Source organism: Narcine bancroftii, chromosome 14, assembly GCF_036971445.1.
Source record: "Narcine bancroftii isolate sNarBan1 chromosome 14, sNarBan1.hap1, whole genome shotgun sequence".
Classification (NCBI taxonomy): Eukaryota; Metazoa; Chordata; class Chondrichthyes; order Torpediniformes; family Narcinidae; genus Narcine; species Narcine bancroftii.
The window spans coordinates 56,862,459-56,878,684 of record NC_091482.1 but is presented as its reverse complement, the minus strand read 5'-3'; the positions used below and the strand labels follow the sequence as shown (position 1 = coordinate 56,878,684).

General features: G+C 39.5%; 1 protein-coding gene across 1 annotated transcript in view; it reads left to right on the top strand.

Annotated features, from left to right (window-relative positions):
- The first annotated feature begins 795 nt into the window (after positions 1 to 795).
- The window catches only part of LOC138749857 (cation channel sperm-associated protein 2-like), a 39,570-nt gene continuing 24,139 nt past the window's right edge, over positions 796 to 16,226 (top strand). The window contains exons 1-4 of the mRNA XM_069911811.1: positions 796 to 924; positions 7,721 to 7,902; positions 12,418 to 12,591; positions 14,728 to 14,796. Coding sequence (XP_069767912.1) covers positions 7,731 to 7,902; positions 12,418 to 12,591; positions 14,728 to 14,796 — 415 coding nt within the window. The 5' untranslated portion in view covers positions 796 to 924; positions 7,721 to 7,730. The remainder of the gene's footprint in view (positions 925 to 7,720; positions 7,903 to 12,417; positions 12,592 to 14,727; positions 14,797 to 16,226) is intronic.

The following is a 16,226-nucleotide window of genomic DNA, read 5'->3' as shown; positions in this document are numbered from 1 at the left end:
CCTATTGTTGCTTTGAATACACAGAATGACAAATTAGCAGGATATAAATTTCTAAAAATCACCAACTTATGAGTGAACACCTTTCTCCTCATCTCAGTCTGAAACAGTTTATCCCATATTTTAAAACTATGACCTTTTGTTCTGGGCACATCAGGCAGGGGAAAAATACTCCTTACATCTTATCAGTCTGTTAAGCCCTTTGAGAGTTTTGTATGTTTTGTTGGAAGTTCTTCACTCACCTGCGCTCTCTTTGATCTGTGCTGCAGTGTTCTATGGATGTGAAGGGTGTGGAATGCATAGTCCAGGGTGCAGATCAATGGGGAAAAGGAATAGTTCAGTACAGTCTAGATGGACCAAAGGACCTGTTTCTGTGCTCTAGAAATGGATTGGCATGAAAAACAAATAAATAGTTTTGAGAAAAAATTAAATTAAATTGGTCTAACAAGGCAGCAAGGTTGGCATAGAGGTTAGTGCGATGCCTTTACAGTGCCAGCAAATGGGTCCTGGATTTGAATCCCACGCTGTCTGTAAAAAGTTTGTACGTTCTCCCCGTGACTGCATGAGTTTTCCCCAAGGGTTTTGGTTTACTTCGACTGTTTGAAACATATGGGGGGGTATAGGTTAATTGGGTATAAATTGTACTTGTGGGCCGAAATGTGCTGTAAAAGCTAAGACTTTTAAATAGGGCCTAATGAATTGTTTTGGAGTTCTAAATATCATTCTAAATAAGTGTTCTCATTAAGATTCCTTTGTGATGTGATAATATCGTGAAGTCACAATATAATTAGGTCACTATAGCTAGAGAAACCATTTTGAATGGAATTATTTAAAAGCAAACCTATTTTACATATTTTAATATGCTAAGAGTGTGATATTTTAGAGGAAATAACCTTCAGCTTCTCCTGCCAAGACGTTAGCAATCAGGTAAGACTAAAAATGAGATATTACCCAAAAATCAGACATCATGAAAAATATATTATAAATCTGTAACAATAGATTATAATATTGAAAAGTTAAAAAAAATCCTCAAGGATTATAAAGACAGAGGAGGGGGGGGAGAAAATGGCACTGTATATGTGTGAAAAGGAAAAAGTGTGTATCATGGTTAATGTGATTTATGGTGTGAAAAATAAAAAAAATTAAAAAAACAATAATAAAAAAAACAATTAAAAAAAAAAGGATTATAAAGACAGAGGAAATTCATCGAGACACAGAAAGATGCAGACAGAAACTGACCATTTAGTCCAGTGAATTCACAACAAACACCACATACTGATTCTATATTAATCCATATTTTACTCTTCCCACGTTCTCATCAACTCCTCCTTAATTTTACCACTCACGTACATACTAGGAAAAATTTACAGTGACTGATTAATCTACTAACCAGCATGTCTTTGCATGTGGGAGGAAATCAAAAATCCCACTTGATCACAGGACTCCACACATTCCCAAGGTCGGGATTGAACATAGTTCATGGACACTGTCAGGCATGTTCTTCTTCTTCATCAAAAAAGTCAATTATTTGATAATTCATTATATTTATGGTTCATGGCCAGTAGTATTTATTCTTGGTGACTATTAGTTAATCTGAGCCTTGTATGCGAGGAGATACAATATTGGCTTACAGGAGCAATTGCTGCCAAGCTTGATTTTTTTCCCTCATCTATCTCTATTGTTCAAAAAGTGGGTTTTATAGTTTATAACAAATATTCTTTCTTTGGCTTGGCTTCGCGGACAAAGATTTATGGAGGGGTAATGTCCACGTCAGCTGCAGGCTCGTTTGTGGCTGACAAGTCCGATGCGGGACAGGCAGACACGGTTGCAGCGGTTGCAAGGGAAAATTGGTGGGTTGGGGTTGGGTGTTGGGTTTTTCCTCTTTTGTCTTTTGTCAGTGAGGTAAAGTATATTACCTAGCAATAATAGAATCCAGACAAGTTGTTGTTGTAATTTTGAATGTTAACTAACATACAAGGTGAATGATGTGTACATTCTCATTTATTAATTCTTATCAAAAAAGAGGCATTTAAATAATTAAAATATTTCTTCGCAAAGTGACAAACCCTCCTTCCAAGGAGATGGACTTTCCACTTCTTCTGCATTTATTTTTGAAAATGGGATATAAATGTAAAATTAATTTCTATAGATAATTGTGAAGTTGTGCATTTTGATATATACAAAGAGCCACTCGATGGAAAGAGCACTTTATGGAAAATATATGTTGAAAGGGTATTGTGGTAATAATTAATATTCAAGATTAATTACACTGGGAAAACAAAAAAAATGCATAATTTATTGAATCATACACATTTCTGATGTGAACTTTAATAGGTTTATTTTATAATAGCCTACTAAGAGAATTCTTAGTAGGCCAAAATGAACAATCTTAGGCAATTTCCACATTGTTTAATGGTCAGTGAATGATCTTGATATAAGTATTTATTTCTTAAAGAAAAGTTCCAGAAATGGATAAACTATTAGTGAATCTTGTTTACTACTGCCCACAAAATGACAATGAAGGGACTTCAAATTATTTAATTGGCCTTAAAATACTTCCACAATGACAAGTTGTTTTTTTTTGTAGATTTTCAATTTTGTTTTTTTTCCAACAGGTATAAACATACATAATGTGGATTTTTTTTCATCCAGCCTCTCAGAAGAGTGTGCAACATTTTCTTGTACTGAGTTATTTACTTCCAGATGTAACTTAATACTTTTACATTACAGGCAGGATATTAGTGTTCATAAAGTCTTGATAAAGTCTCACCAAATAAAGAATGACAGAGCCAGCTATGGCAGGGAGTGCAGGCCATTACAGCCTACAAAGTGAGGGTGAACACCATAGATGGTTGTGATTCATCATTACCCGATGAGCTGAACACCATCTATGCCGACTAGAATCACTGCAAAGGCCGAGGATCCTGTGATATTTGACTCTGAGGATGATGTCAGAACATCATTCAAGAGGATGAACCCTTACAAGGCATTAGGCCCTGATGGCGTACCTGGCAGGGTACTGGAAATCTGCGCCTATCAAATAGCCTGAGTGTTCACAGACATTTTCAACCTCTCATTGCTGCAAGTCAGAGGTTCCCATCTGCTTCAAAAGGGGATCAATCGTCCCAGTTCCCAAGAGCAGTATGAGCTGCCTCAATGACTATTGGCCTGTAGCATTAACTTCTACTGTGATGAAATGCTTTGAGAGACTGGTCACGGCCAGAATTAACCTGCAATTCACCTATCGTCACATCGCTCCACAGCAGATGCAATATCGCTAGCTCTCCACTCAGCTCTAGATCACCTCAAAAACAGCAACTTTTACTTACGGCTGCTCTTCATCGACTACAGCTCAGCCTTCAATACCATTATTCCCTCAGTGCTAGCCAAGAAGCTACAAACTCTGGGCCTCCGCACCTCCATCTGAAACTGGATCCTTGACATCTTCATTGAAAGACCACAGTCAGTTGGAAATAATGTCTCCTCATTGATTATTTACACAAGCACACATCAACGATGCCTGCTTAGCCCACTACTCTACTCATTATACACCATTGACTGTGTGGCCAGGAACAATTCCAATGCTATCTACAAATTTTCCGATGATTCCTTAGTTGTCAGCAGAATAACAAACGGTGATGAAGAATCGTACAGAAGGGAGGTAAATCAGAGTGGTGTCATGCGAACAACCTTGTGCTCAATGTCAGCAAAACCAAGGAGGTGATTGTGGACTTAAGGAAGAAGCCAAGGGAACACAACCCAGTCCTCATCAAGGGCTCAGTAGAGAAGAGGGTCAAGAACTTCAAATTCCTGGGTGTTAACATCTCTGAGGATCTGTCTTGGAGACTCCATGTTGATGCAATCATGAAGACGGGTCATCACCACCTATAGGAAGTGTTTGAGGAGCTTCGGTATGTCACCGAAGACTTTCGAAAACCTACAGGTGTATCACAGAGAGCATTCCTGCTGGTTGCATCATTGGTTATGGAGACACCAACTCTCAGGACAAGAATAAACTCCAAAGGATTGTTAACTCAGCCTGCGACATCATAGGCACTAGACTTCACTCCATCGAGGATATCTAGAAAAGCTGATGTCTTAAAAAAAAGCAGCCTCCATCCTCAAAGCCCCACCACCACCCAGGCCATGCCCTCTTTATTCTGCTACCATCGGGAAAAAGGTACAGGAGCTTAAAGATGAGCACTCAGTGGCACAAGGACAGATTCTTCCCCATTGCCATCAGATTAGTGAATAATCAGTGAACCAAGGACACTGCCTTACTTTTCGGGCACTTTTAAAACTTATTGTTGTAAGGTGGTTTATATGAATGTTTGCGCTGTGACGCTGTCACAAAACACTGAATTTCGTGACTTGTTCATGGCACTAAATTCTGATTCTGAGGATTCTGACCATTTCTCTCCATGGATGCTGTCTGACCCATTGAATCCCTCCAGTTTCTCATTGTTTGCCAATAGATTCCACCATCTGAAATTCATGCGTTTATCAAAATAATTTGTGTCATTTAATTAATATTTACACTTTTCTAATGATTTTAACTGGAAGGAAACCCTTCACATTATTGGATTATAAAAAAAGTTCCATTTATCTTTAATGTGAAAGACTAAATGTAGTTTCTGAATAGTTACATATTTTTCTTTTTTTTTTCTTTTTTCTTTGGCTTGGCTTCGCGGACGAAGATTTATGGAGGGGGTAAAAAGTCCACGTCAGCTGCAGGCTCGTTTGTGGCTGACAAGTCCGATGCGGGACAGGCAGACACGGTTGCAGCGGTTGCAGGGGAAAATTGGTTGGTTGGGGTTGGGTGTTGGGTTTTTCCTCCTTTGCCTTTTGTCAGTGAGGTGGGCTCTGCGGTCTTCTTCAAAGGAGGTTGCCGCCCGCCAAACTGTGAGGCGCCAAGATGCATGGTTTGAGGCGTTATCAGCCCACTGGCGGTGGTCAATGTGGCAGGCACCAAGAGATTTCTTTAGGCAGTCCTTGTACATTTTCTTTGGTGCACCTCTGTCACGGTGGCCAGTGGAGAGCTCGCCATATAACACGATCTTGGGAAGGCGATGGTCCTCCATTCTGGAGACGTGACCCATCCAGCGCAGCTGGATCTTCAGCAGCGTGGACTCGATGCTGTCGACCTCTGCCATCTCGAGTACTTCGACGTTAGGGATGAAAGATATTATAACTATATATTACTAAAATAAAAAAATGTGTCATCTCCGGTATACTAAGATTTGCTCATTGTAAAGTGTGACAGTAAGGTGAACCAGTAAGGTGATTTTAGAATCTTTGTTTTCTATCAGATGGAAATAATTTATGCTCTTACAATAGTAAGAGCAGATGCATATTTTATATATCTAATATTGCAAAACATTTCAAAGAACTTTCGAGAGGCATTAGCAAACAAAATTTAGCACCTATATCATATGGAATCTGGATTTATCTGATTGTACTATGACCAGGGATTCACGAACAACCCAGATCTGGCTGAAAGAACCATGAAGGGATTTCTAAGGCATTGTTGGCAGCAGTTAAAATGCGTTGTTCTAAAGTAATCACAGAAAGAACATTGACTTATTTAAGCTGCCATTGCTGTTGCGTTTTGTGACACGAAGAGTGTTAAGCAATCCCAAGAATAGACCTGTGTAAATTTATCTACTGATTATGCATCTCACTAATGGTCAGCCCAGTATTTCTTACTGATTTCTGTTGAAATACACAATACACTGTGTTTTATAGATGATGAATATAATAAATAAATAATCAATAAGTTATCATGAAGTTGCAATTTTAAAAATATCAGCTAGGTTTCTGTAATTCAATACGTTGCTTCACAAAAAGACTTTGTTGTGCCAAGTTCATTCTCTTAGCCTAGCTCATTAGATTTCATCTACTGCATGATTTGATGACCAAATCTATTACTAAACTATCAGGGGAGTATTGAGAACATCAAGATGTTGCACTGGGAGCACACCAAGGTCCTCTGTATCTGGCAGAATGAGTGTACCCCATCACAGTGCACCCACCTCCATCCAAAATTGTGGAAGTTCCTGCATTGGCCTCACTGTCTCACAAACCAATGCTATTGCAGCGCCAGCGACTCGCATTTGATTCAGGCACCGTCAGCAAGGAGTTTGTACATTCTCCCTGTGTCTGCGTTGGTTTCCTCTGGGTGCTCCAGTTTCCTTCCACTTTTCAAAATGTACAGGAGTTGTAGGTTAATTGGGGTATTTGGGAAGCACATACTCATGGGCCAGAAGGGCTTGTTTACCTTGCTGTATGTCTAAATTTTATATTTAAAGAAAAAAGCATGCAAAGCTTGAGTGGAAACACGTCTTCCTCTATCCTGAAGGAAACTAACCGATGCTAGACATTTCACTAATGGGCATTCTCCTAAACAAAAGAAATATAAGCCATATTAGGTTAGACTTGCACCTGCTCTGCCCTTCAAAAAGATCCCAACTGATCTGAATCTCAGCATCATTTTCCTGTTCTAAATGTATATAGATGCCAATTCCTCTAATATACAAAATTATCATTCTCCATCTTTAATATATTCAATCACAGCCTCCACAAGCCCTCCTCCATCATGAATTTCTCTGACCTGAATGGAGGTCCTCAGTTCTGGACACCCCTGCAGGAGAAACATCAGTCCAATGTCTATCCTGTCATGGGTATAAAAACAGTGGCAAGAATTTAAGGAATGTAAATGCATCCAGAATTTATTGCTGTAAGCATATTACAAAATTAATTCTTTTTCTGGAGCATCATAGAGCAAACATTTTCTAAACCACATTTCAAAATAAAGAGAAATAGTGCAAGAAAAAGACGAAGTGGGGTAGTGTCTGTGGTTCATTGAGAAATCTGGTGACAGAGGGGGAAAAAAAGCCATCCTTGTGCCTCTGAGTGCTTGTCTTCAGGCTCCTGTACCTTTTACCTGATGGTAGCAAAGTGAAGAGGGCATGGCCTGGCTGGTAGGGGAACTTGAGGATAGAGGCTGTTTTCTTAAGACACCGCCTCTAGTAGATTTCCTCGATGGAGTGATGTCGCAGGTCGAGTTAATAACCTGGAGTTTTTTCCAGTCCAGAGTTTTGGCACCTCCAAACCAAACAGTGATGCAACCAGACATAATACTCTCCACGGTACACCTGTAGAAGTTTTCGAGAGTCTTTGGATGAGTATTGTACGAGTATGTAGCACTGTGATGTCAAGTGTTCATCCAAAGACTTGGGTAGAAAACTCAAGGAGTTCAAAACAGTAGTAAAGGTGTCTTGCCATCTCATCAATTTGATATTAGACTGAAGATCTTTCAGATGGTGTAAATAGAACAACGACAGCATTTTAAGATATTGGAAGATATACTAACTAATACATTCCATTTTAGAGTTTGTTGTGTGCAGGTTGAGTGCCACATTTCCTACATTACATCAGTTACCGAACTTCACATGTACTTTATTGATAGGGACATCTGAAAGAGACGTGAAAGACATTCTATAAATGCAATCCATTCTTGTAACAGGAAGATAGAGACGGTTATGGTAGAATTCGTGAGCTTAAGGATGATGCTGCCCAGTAGTGTTATAATTAAAAATGATTATCTGAAAATGGACAGGATTGGAAAATGAAGGGATCTTTATAATTTGTAGATCTGGAGATGGATGGAGGTTGAATGTTGTAAAGTGAATAAACCATTAACACTTTTTTTTCTTTTGAACAGATTCTGGAAAATGACTGCATCAAAATCCATCTTAGAAAGTAAAGGAGTTCCCCAGATACATTCAAAGGACAACCCTCGGGCAGAAGTTATACGATCCAAGCTCATTCAAGATTTTAATTTGTTGGATAATTTTCAAGGATTAATCATCAATAATCCAAAATACAATATGAATGACATTAAAGGTACATTTTTGAGATGTTAAACTGACAAAATTGGCTTTGGATGTTCAAACAATAGCAAAAGAAAAAAAAAATCAAAAAGGTCTTCTGTGGCCAAGCACAATAAAGTTGGAAAATTAATTTAAAGGACATTGTCTCTTCACCAAGACTTGTGGATAAAGTCCAATATACATGTGTTTACACATGCTGTGGATGCATTATTTTGAATAGCATTCTAAAGAAAGACACCACCTTTTCAAGACCCTATCTTTCTGATCTTTGATAATCTGTAATTGGAAATTGCATACACCTTAGTTTTTACAACAAAATGGTTTTTTTTTTAAACATGTATACTTAAATGGGAGTTGAATCCTAAATCTAGTAAATTGAGTTTTTCCGCACCATATCTTTATTGTTTTGGATAGTGTAATAATTACATGAACCATAATTTATATCCACATGAGTTTACTCAGTTTGCAATTACAATGAAAATGAAATCCATTTACTGACTAATGAAAATGTACAGTCAAGGTGCAAAATGGTACATTTGGAGAGTCCTAATATTTAAGCAGTCTCTAAGAAAATAACGTTAAATTATTACTGTTAAAATTACCAAGAAAAAATATATATTCCTTTGCTAAGTGGGCAACATTTCAATGGGAGAAGGAGAATTATATTTAAGATCGACCCACTGAATTCTTCTAGTAGATAGTCAGCGTGGATGACTAGGATAGTTATCAGGGCTTTCTGAGGGGCAGGTCATGCCTCACAAGAATAATTGAGTTTTTTGAGGAAGTGAAAAAAGAAATTGATAAAGATAGGGTGATAGATATGGTGTATCTGGCATTTGACGAGGTCTGCCATGGTTGACACATTCGGAAAGTCATGAGATTCATGGAACCTTGGGTTTGTGGATTCAGAATTGTCTTGCCTACAGAAAGCAGAGGGTAGTAATAGATAGTATGTATGCCTGGAGGTCAGTGATTTGTGGAGTTCTGCAGAGATCAGTTCTGGGTCCCCTGCTCTTTGTCATTTTTATAAATGACCTGGGCAAAGAAATCAAAGGATGGGCCAATAGGTTTGCAGATGACAAGAAGATTGGAGGTGCTGTGGATAGTATAGAAGGTTGTTGTATGTTACAACAGGATATGGACAGGATGCAAAGTCGGGTGGAGAAATAGCAGATGGAGTTCAATGTGATTAAGTGAATTAATGCAATTTAGAAGGTCACACTTGAAAGTGGAGTGCATGGTTAATGGCAGGAAGAACAGATTCTTGGGTTCCAAATTCATAAAGCTCTCAATGCTGCCGCACAATTTGATAGGGTGGTTAAAGAAGGCTCATGGTAGGTGCGCCTTCATTAATTGGGGGATTGAGTTCAAGAACTGTGAGGTGAAATTGCAGCTCTATAGAACTCTGGATAGACCAGACTTGGAATATTCTGTTCAGTTCTGGTCACCTCATTACAGGAAGGATGTGGAAGCTTTGGAGAGGGTGCAGTGGAGATTTACTGGCTATTGCCTGGATTGGAGAATATGTCTTATGAGGCAAGATTAACAGAGCTAAGAGTTTTCCCTTTGGAGTGAAGAAGGGTGAGAGGTGACTTAATAGAAGTCTACAAGACTGTGAGTGGCATGGAAAGGGTGGATAGCCAGCACCATTTTTCCAGGGTGACATTAGCCAATACCAGAGGACACAAGGAGAAGGGAGGAGAGTTTAGGGGAAAAGTCAGGGGTACTTTTTTTTTACAGATAGAGTAATGAGTATCTGGAATGCCTTGCCAGGGGTGGTGGTGGAGGCTGGAACAATAGAGACATTTAAAAGACTCAGACAGGGACATGGGAAAAAGGAAAATAGAGAGTTATGGGTGGGAAGTAGGGAAGGTTTAGATTATTGGGTAAATTTGTATAGGTCAGCACAACATTGTGGGCTGAAGGTCCTGTTCTGTGCTGAAATGTTCTATGTTCATTTTGCTTACATTTAAGTACCTTATATTTCAGCGTATAAGATAACATTCAGATAAGACAGGACTCCATTTTCAATCTGAATTTCATGGTTTTATCATATATCGGGCATATAAGATGACCCCCCCCACCCAAATTTTATGTTTGACACCTTAGAGCGCCTGCATGAAACGTGTCGGAGGAGACTGGTGTCCTGGGCTCCCAACAACAACCCAAACTTTGCTACAACACTCCAATTGCCAAGTAACAAATCTGTAAATTAAGCAAGCAAGTGATTACAATAACAGTAAAATAAAACCTTTGCTCCTGGTTGGGAAGATGCCAAACAGAACTGGGTCCAAGACTTCAGCACCGGCTGCAACCAGAGTCGGTGATAGCGACTCCATTCTCAACATTAGGTGCAGTGCCATCGACGTCAAAGAAATTTGCACTGCTGCCCAGTGTACTTGTTCCAGGAACCACAGCTTGGGGAGCACCGGTTCCTGGAAGGGAGCTCGGGCTCCCGGGCAGGAGTGGGGACCTTGGGCTCTACAATTGTAAAAGGTCTGGGTAGGTTATGGCGGCAGTGGGGAGGTGTCAGAGATTGGTGGCAGCAGTATTGGGGAGGTGTCAGGGACCGGCAGCGGTGATTGGGACCGCTCCGCTTTTCTGGCCAGAATTTTAAAGTCACGTTTTTGTATCAGGCCTGTAAGACTATCCCTGTTTTTGCTGTGTTTTTTGGGTGTTTCAAGGGTTGTCTTATACACCAAAATATATGGTATATTGTCAACTCTGCACCTTGGCTGCTACAGATTCTGTGATATGGCATACACTCCGTCCTCCAAGGCAACGATTGCACCTCACCCAGTAGTCTGCAACCACAGATGCCGACTATGCACTGACATCCTTTCCTGTTGTATTAGTGATGTGCCACAGCTCAATCATTGCCAATGCATGAAAGCTGCATGCATCAGGCTCAGATAATGAGGAGGATACTGTGGGGCATAGGAATGTTAGTTTGGAATCCTGCTGTGAATGGATAATGGGGTGAAATTACATGGTCCAATCTATGAGATGTGATTTGATTATGTTTTACTGAATTACTGAAGCATCAGTAAATTCCTTTTTATATTCAGAAACATTCAAACACTTAAAATTATTTACACTCTCAACAATATTTTAAAAATGTGACCAAAATAAAAATCTACAACATTTTAAGATTAAACATTCATGAACAATGAAATACACACAAGCAATTACAAACATTTTTAAAAGCAAAATAGTGTATTTGCTGTAAATCTAAAATAAAAACTGAAAGCACTAGTGATGTTCGGGCCAGAAAACACCTGTCAAGAGGGAAAAACTGAGTTAACATTTCAGGTCAATCTTTCATCATGTTACAAAACAAAGATGTTTAAAGTTACAGAGAAAGGGGAGGGGTGAGGAGAACAAAAGGTCCTCTTCTGTGATAGGTTGGAGGCCAAGGGAAACTCAATGAACTGGCAGAGTTGGTGCCTCTTGAGAGAAGGATGTTAAGGGATGTTAATTGCATCTGTTATGACAGAAGGTATCAGTGAGGGAGATCATTTGGAACAGACCGGAACTGTGATATTTCTTTTATTGTAAAAAAAGAAACAGGTTCTTTTAAAACAACTATACTTTTTTAGCTAAAGAACTCAGTCAAGACTGTGTGGATTGGAGGCATCCATCTTGAATCCAACCGAAGCTGGAATAAACTAGTCTCAGACTCCTTCTAGAGGTCAGGAGGGTCACTAGCACTCTATCACTACAGGAACAACTGGAACAGTGGCAAACAGGACACAATGGTTACACATGAGACCACAGATATTTAAATCAGGAATAATAACCGTCTGCTGGAGGAGCTCAGTGGGTCAGGCAGCATCAGTGGGGGGAAAGCAATTGTTCACGAGAAGGGAGAGGGAAGACACAGTCAGTATGAGGAGGAGAGGGTGGGAAGGATGAGACAAGGGTCAGTAGTGGATTGGTGGACCAGGGAGGGATGAAGGATGATTGTCAGAGATGGAAGAAGAATGGGATGGGGTAGAGTTGGGAAACAGGCAGATGATCAGACAATATTTTAACTAAGAAATCTTAATTAAGCATATTTATCTTATTCCCTTACTATCCTTTTCTTTTGAAATGATTGAGAAAGCTGCCTTTGGACCTTGTCCAACCTGGCATTCGCATTAGATTCCACATCTCACAGATTTCAACAACTTTATGCTCCTTCAGTGGACTCCCTAAATTGCCCAGCACTGGAGCACATTTGTGAAAAGTATCACCAACAATTAGCCATATCTTTGTGCCCTACGCATTTGACCAAATTCCCAAATTTCAAGCAGTTATGTGAGAAAATAATCATTAATACTGCTGAAATTTCCACATAAAACCTTGGCCTTTCTATAACTGCCTTGGAAAGTAAACTGTCGATTGTGATTTGACTTTATAATTACCAAATGTAGAAATCAAAATTATGGAAAGGCATTTGTTGTAAAATAAATAAACATCATAGAGAGTAATGTATTTGATGTAAAAAGTAAATGTTGTAATAATGGATTTTCATTGTTTCCCAAAGACCCAAAGATGTTGACCAAGTTAATGATTGAAGATTCGCTGCAACTTGTGCGTTTTGAGTTTAATCCAGTTCGAAATATAAATATCTCCCCAAATCACAGAGAGAGGCACTGTCTGAAGAATCGTTATGTTAAATACCCACCACTCAATATGTGGGCTCAATGGATCTTAGAAAGTATCCTTTATTAAATCTTTGACATGTCGAAGCTAAAAAATTATTCAAAAAGAATTTCTTCACAAAGCCAAGTTTGGAAATATTTTATCACATAAAATATTTGATGGCCCATATCTTCATATGACCTAATCATTGATGATCCACTGAGAGGGAAGAAAATAAATTATTTTTTTATATTTAAGAAATAATCTCAGAGATTGTGACCTCAAAATGCACTCTCATATCAACTGAGTGTTCTTGTCCTTGGAGTGGGTTTTGAAATCACAACCTTTGGAGATTTGAATTCACCCAGGACTAGTGATATTGCTTGATATGAGATATAGGGCAGCACAATTAGCGCAGCGGTTAACACAACGCCATTACAGCACCAGTGACCGGGACTGGAATTCGAATTCCACACTCTGTAAGCAGTTTATACATTCTCCTTGTGTCGGCATGGGTTTCCACCGGGTGCTCTGATTCCCCCACCCCAGCATTCAAAAAAGTACCAGGGGTCGTAGGTCAATTGAGTGTAATTGGGCGGCACAGAGTCATGAACCAAAAGGCCCTGTTTCTATGCTGTATGTGTATATCTATGTCTAAACCTAGGTCTTGTCAAAGCTACTATGCACAGTCAAATTTTACTTGGCAGTAACCCTTCCAGAAATTGAAAGGAGTGGCATTGTGAAAAAATCTGGAAGATACCATACATCATGATGAAACGTGGTTACTAGTCAGTGAACAGCTATAAGAAATCTGCCCAAATTTCTTCTTTGATGGGGTATCATGTTTATATTTGATATATTGCCAGTTTCCATGATAAAATGAGTTTGGTTAAAAAAAAAATCAAATGTGAGTATTTTGATCTTGGCATTTAGAGTCCAGGAAATTAATTTCCCATCTGTTTTGGATATTTATTCCCATCCTTGTCCAGGCACTCCCCACCATATTCACTGATCCCCTCTTTCCTCTCCATATATGACCTCCATTTTAGAATACAAAAGCATAAAGAATAGGAGCAAGAGCAAGCCATCTAGCCTGTCAGACCAATGGCTGATCTGATGATTGGCTCATCTCCATCTACCTGTCTTTTCCCCATATCCTGTAATTACCTACTTTGTAAAAATCTATATATTTCTTAAATATATTTACTGAGGTTGCCTCCACTGCTTCAATGGGCAGCAAATCCAACAGATTCACCACCCTCTGGGGAAAGCAGTTTCTCCTCATCTTCATCCTGTATCTTGAGGCTATGTCCCCTAGTTCTTGTCTCTCCAACCAATGTGAATAACTTACCTCCCTTTATCTGTGCCTTTCATAATTTTATGTTTCTATCTGATCCCCTCTCCTTCTATATTCCAGTGAGTACAGTCCCAAATGGCTCAATCTTTCCTCATAGGCTATCCCCTTCATTTCTGAAATCAACCTGGTGAACCTTCTCTGCACCACCTCCTTCGTCAAGTAAGGAGACCAGAACTGCATGCAGTACTCCAGATGCGGCCTCACCAGTACCTCGTTCAGTTGCAGCTTAACCTTTCTGCTCCTAAGTTCAATCCCTCTAGCCATGAAGGCCGACATTCCACTTGCCTTCTTGACAGCCTGCTGCATCTGCAAACCAACCTTTAGTGATTCATGCACAAGTACTTCAAAGTCCTTCTGCTCATTTTATGTCAATGAGCTTCAAAACTGCATGCCTAAAATGGATATTACCTTTTTTGAACCTTTAGATCTATTTCCAACCCTGGTCCAATTCTTTCTACTCTCCTTCATACCATTCTCCAACTGACCTGAGCTCACACCCTCAAGATCCACAGCCACACCGATCTCCACCACTTGCATCACAATGGTGGCTTGAGACTTGTGCACAAAAGAATATACCTGTGGGGGGGGGGGGTCTCAGACAAAATTGATGCAGGCTCCCCACACAGGACTATTGTATTTTAATGTTCTCCTTCAGGCCAGACTTTGAATGTTTGCTTGAAAAAGATTCCCTGAATGATAATATTGCAGGGTCGATGTTGCAATTCTGGGCTAACGTTAATTCAACGACTAAATGATAAGAAAGTAAGATGATGCTTTATGAACACCATTAAATATGATTTTGATATTTTGATAATTTTTGGTACAGTGTATATTTTTCTGATCAGATGCAAATAGGTGTATTTTTCAGAAATCTTATTCTGTATCTCATTATCATCAATACTATTCTATTCGCTGTGTTAGTAGGTAAGTCAAAACAACCTTTCCCTACTTTATTGTATCCTAAAATTTGCAACACAAATAATAAAAGATTACTGACCATTGGACTACAACTAATAATTATGTTTTTCAGTTGGCAATATACACAAAAATAATGCTAATCCAATTAATTTGAAATTCATGCCATGGGCAAAGAAGCCATTGTTTACATTTAGATACTACAGGTCTGACACTAAGGCAGAAATTCACACAAATTAACAATGTTATGGCAGCAGACATTCTACTTCTTTTCATGCTGACCTGGGGAATATCCTTTGATTTGTTTGCTCTGTCAACTTTTTACAAAGGTGCCAAGAGCTGTGAAGCTTTAAAACCACATTCCATGATAAGTGGCAAAGAGACAAATTTATAAAACACTTCATAACATGTTATAAACTTACTGAGTATCTGTACTCAGTATTGGAGAGAGAGCACCATGTTTCTTGGAGTCCACTTAACACGTGACCTATCATGGACACGAATCTTACTTGTCAGGAAGGCGCAACAATGACTGGACTTCCTGGGAAAGCTGAAGTGGGCAAGGCTACTGGCCACCATCATGTCAACCTTCTATAGGAGCTCTATCGAGAATGTCCTGGCTGTCTGCATGACAGTGCAGTATGGTTGCTGTAGAGAATTGGATCAGAGGTCATTTGGTATATAAAAGTGTCAGAGAGGTTCACTGAAGTCTCCTCTCCCCCCCCCCCCCCCAACCCACCCCATTGTTGTCTGAAGAGGGGGCACAAAACCACACCACACACAGCATCTTTCAGCTACTCCTGTTGGGAAAGAGATACAGGAGTAACAGAGCCAGCACTAGCAGGCAGAGAAACAGCTTCCTCCCACGGGCATTTGGAATGCTAAACAACCAAAGGACCTGCTCACACTAACTATCCAAGACTCTAATATTTACCGAACAATATTTATTAATTTATTTTTATAAATGAATATGTCCTATATATATTGTTTGTCGGTATATGCGTTATGTCTGGTTATCTGCGTGTTTTGCATTGAATCAGACTCAGGGTTTATTGTCATGAACAAGTCATGAAATTCGCTGTTTTGTGACAGCGTCATTGTGCAAACATTCCTATTATAACCATCTTACAACGTAACTCTGAAAAAAAAATAGTTGTGCACAAAAAGTAAGGGAGTGTCTTGGGTTAATTGATTATTCAGGGATCTGATGGCAGCGAGGAAGAAGCTGCCCTTGTGCCGTTGAGTGCTCGTCTTTAGGCTCCTGTACCCTTTTCCTGATGGTAGCAGGGTATGGCCTGGGTGGTGAGGGGGGCTCTTTGAGGATAGAGGTGCTTTTCTTTTAAAGACGCCACCTTATGTAGATGTCTTCGACGGACCAGAGAATACTGTTTCATCAGGTTGTAATTGAAGTTATCATTTAGAGTTGAGAGAATTTGTTT